Source organism: Aotus nancymaae, unplaced genomic scaffold, assembly GCF_030222135.1.
Source record: "Aotus nancymaae isolate 86718 unplaced genomic scaffold, 86718_ANA_hifiasm-v0.15.2.pri h1tg000076l, whole genome shotgun sequence".
Classification (NCBI taxonomy): Eukaryota; Metazoa; Chordata; class Mammalia; order Primates; family Aotidae; genus Aotus; species Aotus nancymaae.
Window position 1 is genome coordinate 5,744,830 of NW_026988491.1, and position 23,377 is coordinate 5,768,206.

General features: G+C 43.5%; 1 protein-coding gene, 1 long non-coding RNA gene and 1 pseudogene across 8 annotated transcripts in view; 2 read left to right on the plus strand and 1 right to left on the minus strand.

The window, feature by feature from the left end:
• OSBP2 (oxysterol binding protein 2) overlaps window positions 1-8,624 on the plus strand; it is a 199,717-nt gene extending 191,093 nt beyond the window's left edge. For 4 of the 6 annotated variants that reach the window (XM_012471364.3, XM_064367902.1, XM_064367904.1 and 1 more), the window contains 2 exons: window positions 6,654-6,886; window positions 7,013-8,624. In XM_012471364.3, coding sequence (XP_012326787.3) covers window positions 6,654-6,886; window positions 7,013-7,158 — 379 coding nt within the window. In that variant the 3' untranslated portion in view covers window positions 7,159-8,624. The remainder of the gene's footprint in view (window positions 1-6,653; window positions 6,887-7,012) is intronic. The other 2 variants (XM_064367900.1, XM_064367903.1) reach the window with 1 other exon arrangement.
• LOC135271234 (uncharacterized) overlaps window positions 1-22,748 on the minus strand; it is a 35,214-nt gene extending 12,466 nt beyond the window's left edge. For both annotated transcript variants that reach the window (XR_010339350.1, XR_010339351.1), the window contains exons 1-2: window positions 22,356-22,748; window positions 12,204-12,337 (exon numbers count right to left, since the gene is read on the minus strand). This is a non-coding gene — a long non-coding RNA (uncharacterized LOC135271234). The remainder of the gene's footprint in view (window positions 1-12,203; window positions 12,338-22,355) is intronic.
• Window positions 2,019-6,639, plus strand: LOC135271223 (eukaryotic translation initiation factor 4H-like; annotated as a pseudogene).
• Window positions 22,749-23,377: the final 629 nt, after the last annotated feature.

The following is a 23,377-nucleotide window of genomic DNA, read 5'->3' on the forward strand; positions in this document are numbered from 1 at the left end:
AAATATGACTACTTCTATAATAAAGTAACTGAGGCAATAGTTTAGAAATTACCATAAGGAAAACATAAGGCCCAGTTAATTTTACAGGTGAATTCTCCCAATTTTTCCAGAAACATTATTCCAATTTTATATAAAATGTTCCAGATCATAGAAAAAGGAAATAATTACCTGTCCTATACTGTGAAGCCAAGATAACCCTCATACCAAATTGGGCTAAACTAGCAGTAGGAAAATAAAAGTTCTACCCTATTTCACTTATATTAATAAATATATAAGCAAAAATCCAAAACAATATATCAGAAAATCCAATCCAACTGTATATAAAAAAGATAGCATTCTATATTCAGATTGAATTTATCCTGGGTATACAGAATGATTTCATATTAGAAAATTCATAGAGTAATCATATTCACAGATTTCAATAGATTCAGAAAAAGCATTTTAGGTGCCTAGATATAAGATTAATATACAAAAGCCAACTGCATTTCTATATACTAACAGCAAACAACTAGAAAAATGTAATTTAAGACAAGACACCAAGGCCGGGCATAATGGCTCACACCTGAGGCGGGCGGATCACCTGAGGTCGGGAGTTTGAGACCAGCCTGACCAACATGGAGAAACCCTATCTCTACTGAAATATAAAATTAGCCAGGCATGGTGGCACATGCCTGTAATCCTAGCTACTCGGGAGGCTGAGGCAGGAGAATCGCTTGAACCTGGGAGGCGGAGGTTGCAGTGAGCCGAGATCATGCCATTGCACTCCAGCATGGGCAACAACAGCAAAACTCCATCTCAAAAAAAAAAAAAAAAAAGATACCAATTAACAGCATATAATATCAAGGACCTCTATAGAGAACATTATAAAGATTTAATAAGAGATACCAAAGAAGAGCTAAATAAATGGCGAAAGATACAAAGTATTGTAAAGATGTCATGATCTAAAAAGTCAGTAAATTAAACAAAACCCCAATAGGGACCTTCATGGAACTTGATATTAGAATTTTAAAATCTATATTGAGGTATAAAGGGCCAAGACATTTCTGAAGACCAGAGAGGACTTGCCCTACTAGATACTAGGATTTTTATTTTGAAACTATAGTTAACGGAATAGTGAGCCCAGAAACAGACCCAGGGATATATGTATCTCTGATATATGACAAAGGTGGCATATCAGATCTTGTGGGAAAGATGGAATGGCTCACCAAATGTATCTGGGTAAAAATTATTGTCCCTATGGAAAAAGATGAACTTAATTGTTCCATCACATTATAAAGAAAATCAACTCCAAATAATGGCCTTACAATAATATTAAGTTTGACTTACTGTAAACAATGACTTAATAAGTTTAAAAGCATAAATATCTTTTAGACCTTAAAGAAATATTAAGGCACAAATGTTAATATATTTGACTATATTAAAATACTTTTGTTCATTGAGAACTTTTACTCACTAAAAGGCAATTTAACAAAACTGAAAAGACGATGCATAAACAAACTTGGAGAAAGTAATCATAATACATACCTATGCTTGACAGAGGATTATTATAAAGAATACGGGGAGTATTTTATCACAGTTAAAAATAATAATTTTAAAAAGATCACATAAAGAACTTTCTTTTTTTTGAGATGGTGTCTCACTCTGTCACCCAGGCTGGAGTGCAGTGGTGAAATCTCGGCTCACTGCAACCTCCACCTCTGTGTTCAAGTGATTCTCCTGTCTCAGCCTCCTGAGGATCTGGGATTACAAGTGCATGCCACCATGCCTGACTAATTTTTGTATTTTTAGTAGAGACAGCGTTTTGCCATGTTGGCCAGGGTGGTCTCAAACTCCTAACCTCAGGTGATCTTCCTGCCTCTGCCTCCCAAAGTGCTGGGTGGCATGAGCTACCATGCCCAGTCCACATAAAGAAGTTCTAATCAACAAATAATATAAAAGTAATGGGAAAATGTGCAAGAGTCATGAATGAGAATTTTGCAGGAAAAAAAAAAATATGGCCAGTTCATCACATAAAAACCATGTATGTTTTTATGAAGAAGCCACAGATCTACAGAATCTCTGATACATTGCTGCTGGCAGTGTAAACTGGTGCAACACTCTGGAAAACAGTTTGGCTTTAGCTCCTAAAGATGAACAATCCGCTGGACATGGTGGCTCACAGCTATAATCCTAGCACTTTGCGAGGCCAAGGTGGAGGGAACACTTGAGGTCAAGCATTCGACCCCAGCCTGGCCAACATGGTAAAACCATGTCTCTACTAAAAATACAAAACTTAGCCAGGCGTGGTGGCACGCACCTGTAATCCTAGCTACTCAGGAGATTGAAGCAGGAAAATTGCTTGAACTCAGGAGGCGGACGTTGCAGTGAGCCGACATGGTGCCACTGCACTCCAGCCTGAGTGACAAGAGTGAAACTCTGTCTCCAGAAAGAAAGATGAACAATCACATAGTCATAACTCAGTAATTCTACTTCTAAAAATATACTCAAGAGAAATTCTTGCAAATGTACAACAGGACTTATGCATGAGACTACTCCAATAACAAAAACTTGGAAACAACACAAATTTATTGAATGAATAACTGTGGTACATTCACATGAAGGAATATATACAGCAGCTAAAACTAAATGAACCTCAGTAACATGAAGCAATATAGGTAAATCAGCAATATAATAAGTAAAAAAAAAAAAGCAGATGGTCCCATGGCAGTGCTGGTAGCCATGGTTCCCGTAGCCAGAAGGAGTCACCCACAGAGCCCCCCTACACAGCATACATAAGAAATCTACCTTTTAATGTTTCAGGAAGACATAGATGCTATCTTTAAGGATCTCAGCATAAGGAGTATAGAGCTAGTCAGAGACAAAGACACAGACAAATTTAAAGGATTCTACTATATAGAATTTGATGAAGTGGATTCCCTTAAGGAAGTTTTGACATACGATGGTGCACTGTTGGGTGATCAGTCACTTCATGTGGACACTGCAGGAGGCAGAACACAAGATAAAGGTGGCTTTGGATTCAGAAAAGGTGGACCAGATGACGAGGCTTCAGGGATGACTTCTTAGGAGGCAGGGGAAGTAGTCACCCAGCTGACTGGTGAACAGGCCCCACAATGGGCAGCCGCTTCAGAGATGGCCCTCCACAGATCCAACATGGATTTCAGAGAACCAACAGAAGAGGGAAGAACACAGAGACCACGACTCCAGCTTAAACCTCAAACCACTGCAACACTCCTCAATCAAGGAGCCAATCCCAACTCTGCTATCTTCGAGGGTGCCAAACCCAGAGAGGAAGTCATTTACAAGGAGCAAGAATGAGCCTGCGGTTGGGAGGGAATGGGCTGTGGGGTGTTGGAGCAGGACCATAGCCTGGTGACCACCTCCCCCTCCATGCGTTCCTGCAGCTTCCACTCCCGAGCCTGCCACTGACCTCCCCACACAGCTTGCTGAGTGTATACCAGCTGTTAACAAGCTGTTTTTAGTACATTCTGGGCTTTGCTGTATCTATCTAGTGCCTGTTTGTGCATTATGTGTGTGTGTTATTTTTTGTTGTTTTGTTTGAGAGGGAGCTTCACTCTGTTGCCCAGGCTGGAGTGCAATGGTGTAATCTCAGCTCACTACAACCTCCGCCTCCCAGGTTCAAGTGATTTTCCTGCCTCAGCTTCCAGAGTAGCTGTGAGTACAGGCACGTGCCACCACACCCAGCTATTTTTTTTTTTTTTGTATTTTTAGTAGAGACGGGGTTTCCCTGTGTTATCCAGGATGGTCTCGATCTCCTGACCTCGTGATCTGCCCTCCTCAGCCTCCCAAAGTGCTGGGAGGGGAACCCAGCTGGTTCACCGGATGTGATCAAGGTTGCCCTCTCTGGTCAGCTGCAGCGAATGGCCAGCTGGTTTCTTCTCCGCTGGGCCAAGGCACTTTGGGAGTTGGGGGGTAGTGCTGGTGCTGCGCTGGGCTGAATACAGCACTGACACGGCATTTGCCCAAATTCCTGTGGCTTGTGTGTTTTTTTCTCTGTTCCTAGTATAGGCAACATAATGAGATACTGTGCTTCCCAACTCCCCTTCAATTCATAGCCAAAATGGGTCTAGAATCTGGTACTTTACTCATTTCCTTTGATAAATTAAATTGTACTATGCAGAGCTGTCAGGAACCTTCAGATAACCATATAGGACTGCAGCTGTCTAGGTCTGTGGCCGCATCTTGGGGACGCACTTGATTGTTTCCGCATGCAGGGTTCAGCACTTACCTGGGAGGGGCGAGGCTTCTGAGCTTGAATGCCTGCCTGTGAACAAATGAAAAATCCTTCTGTACCCAAATCCCAGTCTATCCTATGGGGGGAGCAGCTGGGCCGGCCAGCAGCAAGCGCCTAGGAAGGAGACCCTTGCCGGGTGATGGCAGGGCCCAAGGTGGCCTGGGCGTCCAGTGTAGTGTGCTTAGTAATTGGTCACTAGCCGTCATCCCTGGCTTCTCCTACTTTGTCTTTCTTACAAGCCCTCAGCAATCCACAGAACTCTCTCTCCTTCCTCCCCGTGTCAGCTTCTCTACTTCTGAGATAAGAACCATTTGTGTAACACCAATACTTAAGAAAGACATGTATTATGTGGTGTCATCAAACCTGATGCCTTCAGATGACTACTTACATCTTCAATGTGGATAAGAGAAAGAAACAAAACAAATGCATCCAAACTCCTGGGCAACCCAGTTGATTTTTTTTTAAATGTAAGAATGGAATTCCAAATACAACACATTCAGCTACATGACAGAAAGTAAATCTATGAATATGGTATTTTGTGAATGCTCTTTTAAACAAAATAAAACCTTACATAATTAAAATATATATATTTTAGGAAAGATGGACTAACTTACAACCCAAGTAGAGAAAGTACACACAAGGCCTTGGACAGCTATACAACCCTGCACTCAACAACCATGGCAAATGCGTTCTCTTCATTCACTTGGAGCATGTGGAAAAACTGCCCATACACTGGGCCATAAAGCAAATTTCAAAGGACTAAAATTATGCCAACTATGTTGTCTGACTCCAAGGCAATTATGACAGAAAAAAATGACTAGAAAAATCCCCATCTGGGATGGGCGCAGTGGCTCATGCCTGTAATCCCAACACTTTGGGAGGCCAAGACAGGCGGACCAGTTGAGGTCAGGAGTTCAAGACCAGCCTGGCCAACATGAGAAAACCCTGTCTCTACTAAAAATACAATAAAATTAGCTGGGCATGGTGGCATACCCTGAAATCCCAGCTACTCAGAAGGCTAAGGCAACAGAGTTGCTTAAACCCAGGAGGCAGAGGCTGCAGTGAGCGGAGATCATGCCACTGCACTCCAGCCTGGGCCACAGAGCATGACCCTGTCTTTTTTTTTAAGATGTTGTCTCATACTGTCACTCAGGCTGCAGTGCAATGGTGTGATCTTGGCTCACCGCAACTTCTGCCTCCGAGGTTCAAGTGATTCTCCTGCCTCAGCCTGAGGCCAGTAGCTGGGATTATAGGCACCCACTACCACGCCCAGCTAATTTTTGTATTTTCAGTAAAGACAGGGTTTCACCATGTTGGCCAGGCTGATCTCGAACTGACCTCACGTGATCCACCCACCTTGGCCTCCCAAAGTGGGATTACAGGAGTGAGCCACTGTCCCCTGCCAAGACCTTGTCTAATAAATAAAATAAAACAGACTAGGCACAGTTGCTCATGCCTGTAATCCCAGCACTTTGGGAGGCCAAGGCGGGTGGATCACCCACCTGAGATCAGGAGTTTGAGACCAGCCTGGCCAACATGACAAAACCCCATCTCTACTAAAAATACAATAAAATTAGCTGAGATATTGCCTTGCACTATTGCCTGGACTGGAGTACAATGGTTCAATCTAGGCTCACGGCAACCTCTGCCTCCTGGATTCAATTCTCCTGCCTCAGCCTGAGGCCAGTAGCTAGATGCTGCCCAGACTAGTCTCAAACTCCTAACGTCAAGTGATCCACCAGCTTCAGTCTCCCAAAGTGCTGGGATTACAGGCATGAGCCACCGTGCCCTGCTGAGACCCTGTCTTAAAAAACAAAAAAAAGACCAAGTGAGGTGGCTCACGCCTATAATCCCAGCATTTTGGGAGGCTAAGGCAGGTGGATCACCTGAGGCCACAAGTTTGAGACCAGCCTGGCCAACATGGAGAAACCCCATCTCTACCAAAAATACAAAAATTAGCTGGGTGTGGTGGCATGCGCCTGTAATCCCAGCTACTTGGGAAGCTGAGGCAAGAGAATCGCTTGAACCTAGGAGGCAGAGGTTATGGTGAGCCGAGATCACACCATTGCACTCCAGCCCGGGCAACAAGCATCTCAAAAAACAAAGCACATAATAAAAAAGAAGAAAGGCAATTCCTAAGCTAGGCAATTCCCAGAGAAGTCTCACGTGGCAAAACAGCGACAGGTTGGACGCCTGAGCATGGGAGGTGCAAGGAGCGGAAGGCAGCTGTCTACAGCCACTGGGTTCCACTGGGTGGGCTCACTGGGGTGGGCCCAGGGCCAAAGGGAGCCCTGGATATGGGGCGCTAGAGGGTGAGGCAGCCTGGGAGGGGAGACCCTACCAGGCAGGGAAGGGTGACCAGGCATGTACAGTCCAGCTCACCCCACCGCCACCACCACAGGGAGAACGCGGAGAACATGTACTACTTCTCAGAGCTAGCCCTGACCCTCAACGAGCATGAGGAGGGTGTAGCACCCACCGACAGCCGCCTGCGGCCCGACCAGCGGCTGATGGAAAAGGGCCGCTGGGACGAAGCCAACACAGAAAAGCAGAGGCTGGAGGAGAAGCAGCGCCTCTCCCGGCGCCGGCGGCTGGAGGCCTGCGTGCCCGGGAGCAGCTGCAGCTCGGAGGAAGGTGAGGCCGGGCGGGGAGGGAGCCCTGGAGAGGAGGAAAGGGGTGCCTGGGTGGGGGTGTCCTGCAGGGATGGATTCCTGGGGAGCAGGCTGCCAGCCCACCCACTGGCCTACTATGCCTGACCAGCAGAGAAGGAGGCGGACACCTACACGCCGCTGTGGTTTGAGAAGAGGCTGGACCCACTGACCGGGGAGATGGCCTGTGTGTACAAGGGCGGCTACTGGGAGGCCAAGGAGAAGCAAGACTGGCACATGTGCCCCAACATCTTCTGAGCACCACCCCTGCAGCAAATACAGGCGCCTGCATAGCCCAGCCCACCTGTTCTTTAATGCACTCAATTTAGTACTGAATGGTCTTCCTCCCAGCACTCCCAGCCCTTCCTATTTCCTTTCCTATTTATTTTTTCCCCACACTTTCTTGGGACTCCCACCTTGGAAGTGAGGAAGGGCTGACCTGGGTTCTCTCCAGCCCCCAGGTGCACCTAGTCACCCGTGCCCCTTCCTTATGGACCTGGGCCCTACTGCAACCCCTGCCCCAGTTACCACAACTCAGGCCGGCTGGCCCGGGCCATGGGCTGCACAAATCACCAGCCCCCAACCCAGGGAGGAACTGGCCCCTCCTAGGGAGCCTCTTTGACTTTTTTAGAAAAACGATCTCCATTTCTTTCAGCCATGATGTTTAGTAAATATTTTTAGTACCGCACTTAGCAGACAGCTTTCCGAGTGTGCTTTCTTGCCACAAAGGTGTCCTGGCAAGAGCCCCTTATTTTTAAGATATCAGGAAGCCAGACCCCTTTGAGTTGGGAGAATTTTGTGGCTCAACATATCAAGTCCTTGATGGTATCTGAGCTGCCCACACCTCCACCCCACAGGGCCCCACAGAGCCCAAAACAGAGGGGGGCTGCCCCAGTCCAGCAGAGCATAGGGAGTTTCTGGAGCTCCCACCCACAGATGGAGGAGGGGGTACTGAGGGCATCCGCCATGTGGATTTGAGGGCAGCAGCCCCTGGCCTCACCCTACCCAGCCTGGGTGGCTCCCTAGCCCCAAGAGGCCAGGAAGGGCTGGAAGGCAGGGCCTGCAGGTGCTCCCCACCCCGAGACCCAGGCCCCAAATCAGCAATAATGAACAAACCCTCGGCTCAGCCTGGGCTGGTGACCCAGGCACCAGAGACCCTGCATCCTGCCTCAGTCCTAGGAGGCCCCTGAGGATGCCCCATCTCAGTGCCCCCTGAACTCTTTATTTGCCTAATTTATATATATATATATATGATATATAAATATATATAAAATAGCTATTTTGCTTAAATTTCTACAGTATGTAAAAGTGAAAAATGATGAAGACGGGCGCGCCTGTCTGAGTTTGGCCCTCATGTCAGCTGTGTCCTTCCCGTTCCTTGTGCCCCCTTCCAGTGGCTTCTGCCAGCCATGGGGGGCTGGACCTCCATGGTACTGACCCAGCCCCTCAGAACCCTACACTCCAGTCCTTTCCATTTCAGTTTAGTCCTAAAAGTTCATCACAGGGTTTTTCTTTCTACTCCAGGACTGGTTTTGTTTTTATATTTAAAAAAAAAAAAAAAAGTGAAAACACCCATGGTGAAATGCCTTATGATGCCCACTGGAGAGGTGGGGCGGGGTGGGGCAGGGCCCCACTGGGGATCTCGCAGAGCTGTGGAATGTACCTCTCCCCAGTGCTATTTGAGCAAGCACCTTTTGACCAGTAATAAAAACCTTGGCTTTGGAGTTTTCCACTGCCCTGTCCCTCAGTCTATCTGTGTCTGGGTGGAGGGGGCTGACATAGAATGGCAGGGCCTACAAGGTGGCATGGGGTGAAGCTGCAGAGAGGTTCAGGGGAGGAGAGGAGGTGGGAGACCCAGGAAGGCTGCCCAAAGGGCTGGGGAGAGGGTCACAGCTCTGCCAAAGGCTGTCCTGATGCTGTGGCCACAGGGCCGGCCTGGACCCAGCTCTGCCCTATGGAAGGGCAGTGTTTTAGCCAGGTGGAGACCACCAGCATCCCCCTCCCATGTCTCAGTTCCTGGACTGTCTAGCGGAAGTCCACCAGGGGGAAGGCCAGCCCTGGTGAGTTCTATGTCACTTGACAGCAGCAGCCTGGGCTGCACTTCCAGGCGAAGGATGGGTGGAGCAGGGCACCCCGGGGGCATCAGGGCCAGTACTCTCACCATCTGCCTCCACACCGCAGTGCTGTGGGATCCAGGGCTGGCCCTGCATAGCTCCTTCCCTGGCCACGTTTCCCCATATGTAGGGAGGTGGCCTCTGGGGGGATCCCGGCTGAGTTGCTGGAGGGGCAGGTCTCACTGGAATAGAGGTGGGGGGGACCCTCAGGATGCACCTGACCCAGAAGGCAAGGGAGGGGACAAGGCCAGTCAGTCTACTGAGGCAAAGACAGGGCTCTGAAGAGCTTGAACAGGAACTGACATCAGGGCAATGTTCTAGAAAGACCACTCTGACCAACAGGACACAAGATCGACCAACACCCAGTTGTCTCATACACCAGCCATCACTGAGTAGGAAATGTGATAGAAAAAAAGATTTACAACATACGACATCTGACAAAAAGACACAAAACCTGTAAAAGAGCTGTATGGATATGACAGAGAGGACCTGAGTTAAGAGGAAAATACCGTCTTCACAGATAGGTTCACATTCAGTTATGTCAGTCCCAAACCTACAAAGTCAACATGATCCCTATCAAAATCCTAACAATATAGTTCAAAAGCTTGACAAGTTGATTGTGAAATTTATATGGGAGAGTAATTGTTTAAAAAAAAAAAAAAAAAAGCCAGGCGCCATGGCTCAAGCCTGTAATCTGAGCACTTTGGGAGGCCAAGGCGGGTGATCACAAGGTCAGGAGTTCGAGACCAACCTGGACAAAGTGGTGAAATCCCATCTCTACTAAAAATACAAACAAAATTAGCCAGGTGTGGTGGCAGAAGCCTGTAATCTCAGCTACTCGAGAGGCTGAGGCAGAGAATTGCTTGAACCTGGGAGGCAGAAGTTGCAGTGAGCCGAGACTGCACCACTACACTCCAGCCAGCACTTTGGAAGGCCAAGGCAGGCAGATCACTTGAGACCAGGAATTCGAGACCAGCCTGGCCAACATGGCAAAACTCTGTCTCTACTAAAAATCTAAAATTAGCCAGGTGTGGTGGCACACACCTGTAATCCCAGCTACTCAGCAGGCTGAGGCAGAGAATCGCTTGAACCTGGGAGGCAGAGGCTGCAGTGAGCCGAGATCATACCACTGCACTCCAGCAAGAACTCAGGGGATGATGAGGGGACCGTGTGGGCTTGACCTGCAGATGCTCAAACAAGCCAGAAGCCTACTGGGTTTTCTCCACTGCACTCTGATCACCATCTGGCTGCCATTAGTTAGTGTATTTGTTGATGGTCTGCCCTCCCTACCCCAGTGGACTGTGAGCTCCACGAGAAGAGGAGTCTGGTCTTATATATTGTAGCATCCCACTGCCTGGCACACAGTAAGTGCTCAATGAATAGCTGTTGAAAGAATCAACACCAGGCCAGGAAGACCAGCTAAAGCAAATGCTCAGTGGGACAACACCTGAGCAGTGGGGGCCCATGGCTACAGCACCAAGCTGTGAGGAGACTCGGAGATGGAACTGAGGAATAGCTGAGCCCAGGGACCCAGGAAACTCCTGCTTCCCCCAAATTCTAGTGTCCAAATTGCTGCTCCGACAGACTGTGGGGTAGGAGTCAGATTCTGTAAGAGGGGAAGAGAAGGAACACAGAGAATAGGGCCAGAGACAAACCTAATGCTATTTAACTTACTGTTTTTATGAAGCTAGCCAGCATGCAAAACTACAGTAGCAAAATCTGATAAAGATAGTGAGAAAATAAAAGGAATATATAGTTCGGTTTCATGGAAGAAAATAATTTTCGTAAATCCAAACAAGACAATAGCAAATAGAATCTAGCTACATAGAAAAGACTGAACCCCAAGTTGGTAAGCCCAAGCCCAGATTACTGCAGAAATGCAAGAATGGCTCAATGTTGTGAAGCTTTCTGTGGTAAATCATTCATTACATCAGCCAGTGCAAGGACTTCTTCTCCTAGCAATATGGTAGACTAGGTTCCTGGAAAATACTCCTTTGTGAAAAACTAGACAGACTGGATAAAATTTTTTAAACGTTAAATGCATCCATCAACTGGAAACAATAGGAGAAATACTCAGGCTAAAAAGTAAGTGGGCATGAAAACCTGGAGAGGTAAGAAAAGGTCTGAAATATTTTACATTGCAATTACAAAGCCCAATGAGCTTAACTGTAAGTTTTCACTGCCTCAAAAGAGCCTCCAAAGGTAGGGGCATGTAATAGGAGATTTGGGGCTCCCAAGGGCCATACCTTCAATTTAATGATGAATCCAAAATAAAATACAAGAAAAATTACTTGTCTTAAAGGTTGGTCCTGAGCAGAGAAAAACAAAATCCCCCTAAGAATTTGTAATCAGGAGTGAAACCCTCAGTTAGTTTTGCAGCCCAAATACACAATACCTGAATGGTCCAATGAAACCTCTGACAGAGAACATAACATGGTCACAAGGTGGCAATGTTCCCAATCACCTGAGAGAGGCAAACAAGTCCTCTCTGGAAGATATCCCCTTCATTCTAGGCCTTAGGGAACCTCAGATATGAAATTATAGGGAAAATGAGCAGCTGACAGTATAAAATCTCCATACACACAAGGAAACAAGCCCCCATAAGCGAGGGCAACCAGAAAGAACAGATAACAGAATCAGACATAAAACTCTTCCACACAGTGAAATTATCAGATACAGAGAAAAAACAAGCATGTTTAATATATTTCTAGAAACAGAAGGGCAGCCTGAAAGTAAGTAAAGAGTAAATTTTCAAAAATACTAAAAACATTTCAAGAAAATGTTTTAATATCACTAAAAATAATTCAGTGAATAGTTTTACAACAGATTACACAGCTGAAGAGAATATTAGTGAAGCAGAAATGAGATCTGAAGACATTTGGAAAATAACACAGAGAGATACAAAGAGGTGAAAAATATCAAAGGGAAGTTAAAACATGGAAGATAAAAAATCCCACATATGTCTGATTTGTTTCAGAAGGAGGAAATACTTTTTATGGAACAGAAGCAATCTTTGAAGAGTTATGGCTAAAAGTTTTTCAAGAAATCATGAAAAATACCAATAATCAAAGTTAAGCTCAACAAATCCCAATTATGGTAAATAAAAAGAAATCCACAGCTAAATGCAATACAGTAAAACTGCAAGATTACTAAGACAACAAAATCTTAAAAGCAGATTTTTAAAATTACCTTCAAAGAGCATCAATTAGGCTGGCTGCAGTGGCTCTTATCTGTCATACTAGCACTTTGGGAGGCTGAGGCAGAAGGATCGCTTGAGACCAGCAGTTGGAGGCCATCATGGGAAAATAGAAGAGACCCCATCTCTACAAAATAAATAAAAGTAAATTAGGCATAGTGGCATGTGTCTGTAGTCCCAGCTACCCAAGAGACTGAGCTGGAGGACTGCTTGAGCCCAAGAATTTGAGGCTGCAATGAGCTATGACCACACCACTGCACTCTAGCCTGAGCAACAGATCCTGAAAATTCATCTCCAAAGGAAGGCCAATTAGACTGAAAACAGATTAGACTGAGAGTTGGCCTCCAAAGTAGTCAGAAGACAATGAAGTGTTATCTCCAAAACAGAGAAGAAAATGTTAGTATTCTCCTCAGTCAAAATATCTTTTCCACAGGCCACATGTGGTGGTTTATACCTATAATCCCAACAATTTGGGAGGCCAAGGTGGAACGATCACTTGAGGCCAGGAATTTGAGACCGGCTTGGACAATATAGCAAGACCTCATCTCTACAAAAATAATTAACCAGGAATGGTGGCATGTACCTGTAAGCTACTTGGGAGGCTGAGGAGGGAGGATAACCTGAGCCCAGAAGTTCGAGACTGTGGTGAGCTACATAATCTTGCCACTGCGCTCCAGCCTGGATGACAGAGTGAGATCCTTTCTCTGTGTGTGTATGTATATGTGTGTGTATAACTAAATTTTATTTAACATATTAAACAGTATATTCAAATTTTTAAAATACATATATATATAGTGTTATATGGAGTTAGACTATGATGAGTTAAGATTTAAGATTATGTAAAACTTATCAGGTAATCATTGAAGAAATAGCAATACTAAGTAATTTCCAAAGCAGTAGAAGAAATACATTGAATGCAGGGGGGAAAAGCTCAGTAAATCTAAAGAAGGCAGGGGAGGAGAGGAAAAAAGAACGCAGAATAAAAATTACAAGTCAGAGAATACAAATACATCAATAATACATCAAGAATTACATAAAATTTAAGTAATCTAAATGCTTTGAGGAAAAAACATGGACTAAAAATAAAATCCAGCTATATGCTATTTACAAGAATACACCTAAAACATAAATATATAAACTAAACAGACTTTAGGGCAAAAAATATTACTAGATGTCAACTACTAGAATTTTTTAAATCACTTTGTAGTGATAAAAGGTAAAATTCATAAATTTCTTAAACTCTTATGCACCTAATAACATCTTAAAATTTATAAAGTAAAATGGATACAATCACAATGAGAAAAATAAATCCACTATCATAATGGAAGATTGTAACTCATTTCTCCCAGTAATGAGAGCTCAGATTAAAAATTATGATAATTACTATTTAATTAACAAACGACATCATGGACACAAAAAGAGAATTACATGTGACTGCAGAACACGTATTTTTGAAATACACATGGAACTTTTATGAATATTAACCACATATTTGGTCTAGTTATAAAGCCTCAGCAAATTTGAAAGGACTGATACATAGACCACATTCTCAGACTTGAATAAAGAAACAGCTCAAAATCAATGACAAAAATAAAACTGGGAGAAAAAACAGATTAGAGCAGTAAGAAATATATTTGGAAATAACTCACAGGTCAATGAAGAAAACAACAGAAATCAGAAAATATGGTTAAACAAAAATATTGTATGTTAAAATGCACAGAATACAGGTAAAGCAATACTTTGAGGGAAATTTAGAGCACATAAGGCTCATGTAAAAGGTTAAAAAATTTTCAGTTAAACACCCAATTTGAGTAAGAAAATGAACATTAGGATAAACTCAAGAAAAGGACAAGAATAAAGATGAAATATTCATTAAATATGAAAATAATAAAAAGAACCAAGACTCTTTGAAAATCTAAAACTGTCAAACTTTTGGCAATATTAATCAGGAAGAGAGAGAAGGGAAGAAGGGAGAAGAGGAGTGGGGAGATGAATGAACCAAAAAAAACTATTTGGAATGAAAGGGGACATAGCCCAGGCGTGGTAGTTCACGCCTGTAATCCCAGCACTTTGAGAGGCCCAGGTGTGTGGATCACCTGAGGTCAGGAGTTTGAGACCAGCCTAGCCAACATGGTGAAACCCTGTCTCTACTAAAAATACAAAAACTAGCTGGGCATGGTGGTGGGTGTCTGTAATCCCAGCTACTTGGGAGGCTGAGGCAGGAAAATCGCTTGAACCTGGGAGACAGAGGTTGCAGTGAACCAAGATTGTGCCACTGCACTCCAGCCTGGGCGACAACGGCAAAACTCCATCTCAAAAAAAAGACAGGAGTCATAAATACAGACACTAGAGACATTTTAAAAGAAGGATATATTATTAGAACTTGCCCTGTGGAGACACCTAAAAAATAAGGAATATTATGAACAACATGAACAATAAATTTGAAAACAAATAAAATGGATTGGTTCCTACAAAAATATAACTTGGCTGGGCTCAGTGGCTCATGCCCGTAATCCCAACACTCTGGGAGGCCAAGTCGGGCAAATTGCTTGAGGCCAGGAGTTCAAGACCAGGCTGGGCAACATGATAAAACCCCATCTCTACAAAAAACATGCACACACAAAAAATAAGCTGGGCATAGCGGTGCATGTCTGTTGTCCCAGCCACTCAGGAGGCTGAGGTGGGAGAATGGCTTGAGCCCAGGAGGTGGAGGTTGCAGTGAGCCTGGGTCATGCCACTGTACTCTAGCCTGAGCAAAAGAGTGAGATCCTGACTCAAAAAAAATAAAAAACAACAAAGACTTATAACCATTTCTTTTTAAAAATCAGTTTAAAATAGTCCTCACTGGCCAGGTGCAGTAGCTTACGCCTGTAATCCCAGCACTTTGGGAGGCCAAGGCAGGCGTATCACGAGATCGAGAGATTGAGACTGCCCTGGCCAACATGGTGAAACGTCATCTCTACTAAAAACACAAAAATTAGCTGCTTGTGGTGGTGTGCGCCTGTAGTCCCATCTACTCAGGAGGCTGAGGCAGGAGAATCGCTTGAACCCAGGAGGTGCAGGTTGCAGTGAGCCTAGATCGCACCACTGCACTCCAGCCTGGTGACAGAGTGAGACTTCATTCTCAAAAATAGTCCTAATATATACACACAAAACTCTACAAAGATGACCAAGGAATAATTCCAATCTTACAGAAACTTTCCAAGAGTAGAGGGAAAGAGAGAATACTCCCAAACTCATTTGTTGAAGCTAACATAACCTGTTTATAAAAACCTGACAAACAGTATGAGAATGGACAATTACAAACTAATGTCACTTGTAATGGTACAATTCAAAATAAAATATTAATAAATAATATGGAAAAATGATTATTATTATTCAAAAAATGCAAGGTTAGTTTATGCTGAGAAAAACTAAACAATGTAATTCACCACATTAACAAATTAAAGAACACTACATAGTTATCCTAATATACAGAAACCACTTTGGATAAAATTCAACAAGCATCCATGATATTTAAAAGGAAAAATAAAAGGCCAGGCACGGTGGCTCATGCCTGTAATCCCAGCATTTTGGGAGGCTGAGGTGAGTGGATCACCTGAGATCAGAAGTTCGAGACCAGTGTGGCCAACATGGTGAAACCCCATCTCTACTAAAAATACAAAATTCAGCTGGGCGTGGTGGTGGCACCTATAATCCCAGCTACTAGAGAGTGAGGCAGGAGAATAGCTTGAACTTGGGAGGCAGAGGTTTCAGTGAGCCAAGATGGCACCACTGCACTCCAACCTGGGTGACAGAGCGAGACTCTGTCTCTAAAAAAATAAAAATAAAAAAATTAAAGAAAGGCTGGGCATGGTGGCTCACCCTGTAATCTCAGCACTTTGGGTGGCCAAGGCAGGCAGATCACCTGAGGTCAGGAGTTCAAGACAAGCCTGGCAAATATTGTGAAACCCTGTCTCTACTAAAAATAAAAAATTAGCCAGGTATGGTGATGCACACCCGTAATCTCAGCTATTTGGGAGGCTGGGGCAGGAGAATCTCTTGAACCTGGAAGGTGGAGGTTGCAGTGAGCCAAGATTGTGCCACTATACTCCAGCCTGTGCAAAAGGGTGAGACTCTGTCTCAGAAAATAAATAAAAGAAAAAAATGTTTAGCAATAGGAATGGAAGAAAATTTCCATAATCTGATATCTACACCTACACACACACACACACACACACACACACACACGTACTTTTCCTGTGAGATGGGAAACAAAAAGAGATGCCCACTTTCTCCCTTTATATTCAACATTGTACTCAGAGCCAATGCAATAAGGCAAGAAAAATATTTATATCAAGTATGAGAATTGGTAAAATTATCACTGTTCACTGATGATATGACCTAGAAAATCCAAAAGAATTCTGTAGATAGGATAATAGTCAATTGATATATAAAAATCAATTACATTTTTATACACTAGCAACAAACTGTCAGAGAATGTAACTTAAAACTGTCATCTACAAGAAATAGCATTACAAATCATCAGGTTCCAAAGATATATCTAACAAAAGACATACGAGACTTCTAAAGGGAAAATCATAATACTTTTTTTGAGAGACACTAAAGAAAGATCTAGATTAATTGAGAATTATACCATCTTCATGGTTAGGAAGACTTATAAGGGTATCAATTCTTCTCAGTTGAGGACAGATGCAATCAATTCCAATGGAACTCCTAAAGGTTTCCTCACAGAGCTTGATGATTCTAAAATTTACATGAAAATGCTAAGACCTAACAGTAGTCAAGACACTATTAAAGTAGAAAAGCAGTAGGACTGGCTCTACTAGATATCAAAACACTGTAAAACTATAAATAAATTAGTGTTGGCATAGAGAAAGAGACAATAGACAAATATAAAAGTTCAGAAACAGATTCATACATAAATGAACATTTGATATATAATAGAGGTAGCACTGTAGATCAATAGTGAACGAAAAGACTACTCAATAAAGGGGGGTGAGGTAACCAGGTATACGTATGGAAAGAAGGACACAAGAGGAAGGGAGAAGGGAAGGAGGAAAACTGGAACTCTACCTCATACCACACATGAAAGTCAATTCCAGGTAGAGGCCAGGCAAGGTGGCTCACGCTTATAATCCCAGCATTTTGGGAGGCCAAGATGGGCAGATCACTTGAAGCCAGGAGTTTTGAGACCAGACTGGCCAATGTGGCAAAACCCTATCTCTACAAAAATACAAAAAATTAGCTGGGCATGGTGGCACATGCCTGTAATCCCACCTACTAGGGAGGCTGAGGCAGAAGAATCACCTGAATCCAGGAGGCAGAAGTTGCAGTGAGCTGAGATTACACCACTGCACTTCAGCCTAGGCAACAGAGTAAGACTGTCTCAAAAAATAATATATTTTTTTAAAGCTATACAGGTGGTCCTCAACTTACAATGAGGTTATGTCACAATAAACCCATCATAAGTCAAAAAATCATAAGTTAAAAATTCATTTAATACTCCTACTGAACATCATAGCTTAGCCTAGCCTGCCTTAAATGAGCTCAGAATACTTACATTAGCATAAAACTGAACAAAATCATCTAACACAAAACCTGTTTTTATAATAGTGTTGAATATCTCATGTTATTTATTGAATACTATACACTGTAGAGTATCAGATGTTTACCCTTGGACTGGGTGCGGCGGCTCACGCTTGTAATCCCAGCACTTTGGGAGGTCGAGGTGGGTGGATCACCTGAGGTGAGGAGTTCGAGACCAGCCTAACCAACATGATGAAACCCTATCTCTACTAAATACAAAAAATTAGCCGGGCATGGTGGCAGGTGCCTGTAATCCCAGTTGCTTGGGAGGCTAAGGCAGGAGAATCACTTGAACCTGGAGAGGTTGCAGTGAGCTGAGATCACACCATTGTAATCCAGCCTGGGCATCAAGAGCAAAACTCTGTCTCAAAAAAAAAAAAAAATGTTTACCCTTGTGGCCGACTGACAGCTGCAGCTTGCTGCCACTGCCCATCATCACGATATCTTACAGAATACTGCTAGCCTGGAGAAAGATGAAAATTCAAAATTCAAAGTGCAGCTTCTACTGAATGGGTATTGCTTTCATAACACCATAAAGTCAAAAAATTGTAAGTCAAACCATCATTAAGATAGGGACTATCTGTATATGAAAGACAAAACTATAAAGGTTTTAGAAGATAGTATATAATATTTTCATGACCTCAGGGTAAAGAAGTCTCTTTTTTTGTTTTATTTTTTGAGATGGAGTTTCGCACTTCTCCCCCAGGCTGGAGTACAGTGGCGCAATCTCTGCTCACTGCAACCTCCACCTCCCGGGTTCAAGCGATTCTCCTGCCTCAGCCTCCTCAGCAGCTGGGATTACAGGCGCCCACCACCATGCCCAGCTAATTTTTGTATTTTTAGTAGAGACGGGGTTTCACCATGTTTTCTAGGCTGGTCTTGAACTCCTGACCTCAGGTGATCCATCCGCCTCGGACTCCTAAAGTGCTGGGATTACAGGCATGAGCCACTGTGCCCGGCCAAGAAGTATTTCTTAAGTTATAATAAAACTATAAATAAAAGATTGATAAATTATTCTTCTACATTTTTAATTAATGTAGGACTCCTAGTCCTCAAAACACTCTGTACAAAGAATAAAAAAGGCGTGCCAAAGAATGGGAGAAGAAATCTGCAACACAGATAACTTATAAACAATTTGTCTCCAGAATATACAAAATTCAAATAAGAAACAGATAAAATAGAAAAGTAGGCCAAAATCTTGAGCAAACACTTCATTATAGAAACCTAAATGGTCAATAAATCCAGGCACAATGGCTCATGCCTGTAATGCCAGCACTTTGGGAGGCTGAGGCAGGCCTATCGCTTGTGTCCAGGAGTTCAAGACCAGCCAGGGCGACATAGCGAAACCCTGTCTCTACTAAAAATACAAAAATTAGCCACGCATTGTGGCACATGCCTGTAGTCCTAACTACTTGGGAGGGTGAGGCAGGAGGACTTCTTGAGCCCAGGAGGTGGAGATTACAGTGTGCAGAGATTGTGCTACTGCACTGCAGCCTGCGCAACAGAGCAATACCCCGTCTCAAAAATAAATAGAAATAAATAAAAAGTCAATAAACATTAAAAAAGGTGCTCAACCATATTTTAGAAATCAGAAAACTGTACATTAAACCACACTGAGATATCACTATACCCCCATCAGACTGGCAGAACATTTCAAGTGCAGCAATATCAAGCATGGGCAATAAAGTGGAGAAACGAAGCATTTATACAGTGCCAGTGGGCATGAAAATTAACACAACCAATTCTGGCATTACCTAGTAAAGGTGAAATAGGCATGAACTATGATTCTGCAATTCTACTCCAAGGATTATATCCTAGGGCAGGGGTCCCCAACCCTCGGGCCACAAACCAATATCAGTCTATGGCCTGTTAGGAATCAGACCACACAGCAGGTGAACTGCAGGCAAGCACACAAGCCTTTATCTGTATTTACAGCTGCTACTCATTGCTCACATTACTGCCTGAGCTCTGCCTCCTGTCAAATCAGTGGTAGCATTAGACTTTCACAGGAGCACAAACCCTATGTAAACTGCACATGCGAGGGATCTAGGTTGTATGTTCCTGATGAGAATCTAATGCCTGATGATCTGTCACTGTCTCCCATCACTCACAGATGAGACCATCTAGTTTCAGGAAAACAAGCTCAGGCTCCCACTGATTCTACATTATGGTGAGTTGTATAATTATTTCATTATATATTACAATGTAATTATAACAGAAATAAAGTCCACAATAAATGTAATGTGTTTGAATCATCCCAAAACCATCCCCCACCCTAGTCCATGGAAAAACTGTCTTCCACAAAACCAGTCCCCGGTACCAAAAAGGTTGGAGATAGCTGTCCCAGGGAGAAAGTCCTGCACACATGCAACAGCAGACATATACTAAACAATGCATGTTACAGTCTCAGAGGAATGCATTTAAAATTGTATTATGTTCAATTGCAGGCATCATTCATTCATTTTCATTACTGTCTAGTATTCGGTAGTGAGGTGGCAACCTAAATAACAAAGAGGCTCTCTAAAAGAAAAGACATATATACATACATTTGTAATGCTTTATTCCCAAATAAGCATCTATTCGTTTGAGAGCCTCTCTTTATTGTTATTTAGGTTAACATCCAGAATACTCTACAGTAGTGAAAATGAATAAATTACAGCTGCATTCAAAAACATGGATGAGTTTCTGAAACACAATGTTGAAAAGAAAAAGCAAGCTGCAAAACAGTAAATAAAATGTTATGTCCGTCTAAGTTCAAAAACAGGCAAAACAAAACACTTATTTAGGAATACACAGAACTCATAAAAAATAATGAAGAGTAAAGAAACAAGATTATAAAATGAAACACTAAGGGGAACACAATTCAGAATGATAGTGACCACTGAGCTCCTGCTCAGGGGATCCAGGAAGGACACATAGGGATTTATAAAATAACAAATCAGGTGATGGGTGTTCGAGGTATATTTTTTCTGCTTTACAATTGTTTTTTTTTTTAATAGATGCAGTTTCTTACTCTGTCACCCAGGCTAGAGTGCAGTGGCACGATCATAGCTCATTGCAGCCTCCACCTCCCAGGCTCAAGCGACTCTCCCACTTCAGCCCCAGCACAAACCAGCTAATTTTTGTATTTTATTTAGAGACGGGGTGTTGCTATGTTGCCCAGGTTGGTCTCTAACTCCTGGGCTCAAGCAATCCACCTACCTTGGTCTCCCAAAGTGCTAGGATTACAGGTGTGAGCCACCGCGCCTGGCCTACTTTACAAATATTTAATACGGTATTCTTTCATAGCTACTTAATGTCTAATTGCAAATAAAAACAGCAGCATAAAGGAGAAAACTCCATATGGTTTTTTATAGAAGGTGAAAAGGCATTTGACAAAATTCAGCCAGTTTCCAGGGTGCACAACCCACATTTCATTCTGTGTGACTGGTGCCCCCTGGCGCCTGACTCAGGCAGGACTGGTAGCTACAGGAGAGTCCCAGCAGCCGCAAGAGAAACTAAAGGAAACTCCAACATTTTAAAAGCCACTTGCCAAAGAAACTCACTGCTCAACTCTCACATGTAGATTTCCACCCACATCAGAAACAAGCCCCGGATCATTATTCAACATTGTTTCAGAGATTCTAACTAAATGAAACTGACAAAATAAATTGGTATACTGGTAAATTTGTATCTATAAAAAAACAGATTTATTAAAACTACTAGAATTCCTAAGATAGAAAGTGAATTATATTAAATCATTAGCTTTTCTCCATATTAATAATCAGGGAGCAATACAGATGGAAAAAAGTATTCCATCACAGTAGGCAAAAGCCATAAAACACTTAGGAATAAATTTAACCATAGAACTCATATAAAGAATTTATAATGTCTTATTGGAGGACCTAAAAGAAGTCTTGAGTAAATGGAAAACCATTTTTTATCCTCTGGGGGAGGATTAATATCATAAAAATGTCAGTGCTCCCAAAACTTACATTTAAATTTAATGCAATTATACTTGAAATCCCAATGGAACACTTCCTTTTAGGCAGGGATGGGAAAGAACTGGATAATGCGATTAAATATTTCATGTGAGAGAATAAATTCCAAGACTGGAAAAGTATTTTTTAACAACTGAGGGAGACTGATTTTAGATGCCGATGATACCCAAAATTAGTTTCAACCAGAACCTCACCCCTCGTATCAGACTCACTTGTGCAACTGACAACAGATGTCTCCATTGGCGTCTAAGGGGCATCTCAAACTCAACAGGTCCACACCTGTTAGTTCATTTAATAAGTGGGCCTGGAATAAGTTAATTTCCACGTGGGGGCGGGGGATGCTTGACTCTTGCCTTACAGCTTATACTAAAATATATTCCATAAGGACTACAGGTAGTCTAGTAAAAAACAAAAAATCAAACATTGCAACAAAATGTAAGCGAATGTAGGGGGAAGTAAAGAAGAGAGAAGGGGATTGATTTCCCTAGGCATGATAGGAATCCCCAAAACTTTAAAACGTTTATCTTCCAACAAACACCATAAACCAACCAAAGGACAAAAACATAGAAAACGGACCAATGTCGTGAAGTCCAAGAGGTTTCAGGAGCTCGGCCTCAGGTCAAAAGGCAGGCAAGCAGGCTGACCCTTCTGGGCAAAACGAAAAACACGCCGCTTCCTTTCCAAGTGTTCTACCTTGCAAAGATCAAAGAGCTGACCCTAAGGAAATCTGTTCAACAAATGTTTTTCCTAATGACCCCCCCAAACGCTAGAAAACAACCAGATGGAAAATATTTCATCTGCACTTTGACTTAATTAAAACGCAGCAGCCTAGAGGGAAAAAAAAAAAAACCCTCGCTCTTCTCCTTGGGGTGCGGGTGGGCCCTTGCTCTCCCGCTTCTACCTAAAAGATGCGAGGAAACCCTCAAAGGCTGCAGCCACCCGCACCAAGCCCTGAGCGCCACCGCCGCAAGCTCGCGAGGCTTCCAAAGCGCATGCGCAGGTCACGGTGCTCGTGCAGCGCGCCAGCAAAACCGCGCAGGCGCTGCGTCACTTCCTCCTCTAGCGTGTGGCGGGGTAGGGGATGCTCTTCACAGTTCACAACCGTTAGCTGGTTATGAAGCGTTCATAACGGGCGTTCATAACCACGCCCTATTAGACTGAACGTGGTCCACCCGCAAAGCGTCTAGAGAGATGGCCAAATGCTGGAGTCCTGGCTGCGTCTTCTGAGCCTGGTGAGAATTTACAACCCGCCCTCAGCCATGTGTTGTGCTGTGTTCGCTGATGATTAAGCATGAGAAACTCAGAAACTCTGAACCTTCTGGCAAAGGGCTTCTCCCCAGCTCTCCGCAGTGCCCCAAACCTAGCGGGACAGATCGGTTTACATGGTGCGGCACTGGGGAGGGGAGGGAGAACCCAGAGCTCTCAATAAGGGAAGAAGTGATGTGGGTGGGGACAATTAGGCCAGGCACGGTGGCTCACGTCTGTAATCCCAGCCCTTTGGGAGGCTGAGGCAGATGGATCTCTTGAGGCCAGGAGTTTGAGATCAACCGGGCCAACATAGCGAAACCCCGTCTCTACTAAAAATAAGAAAATTAGCC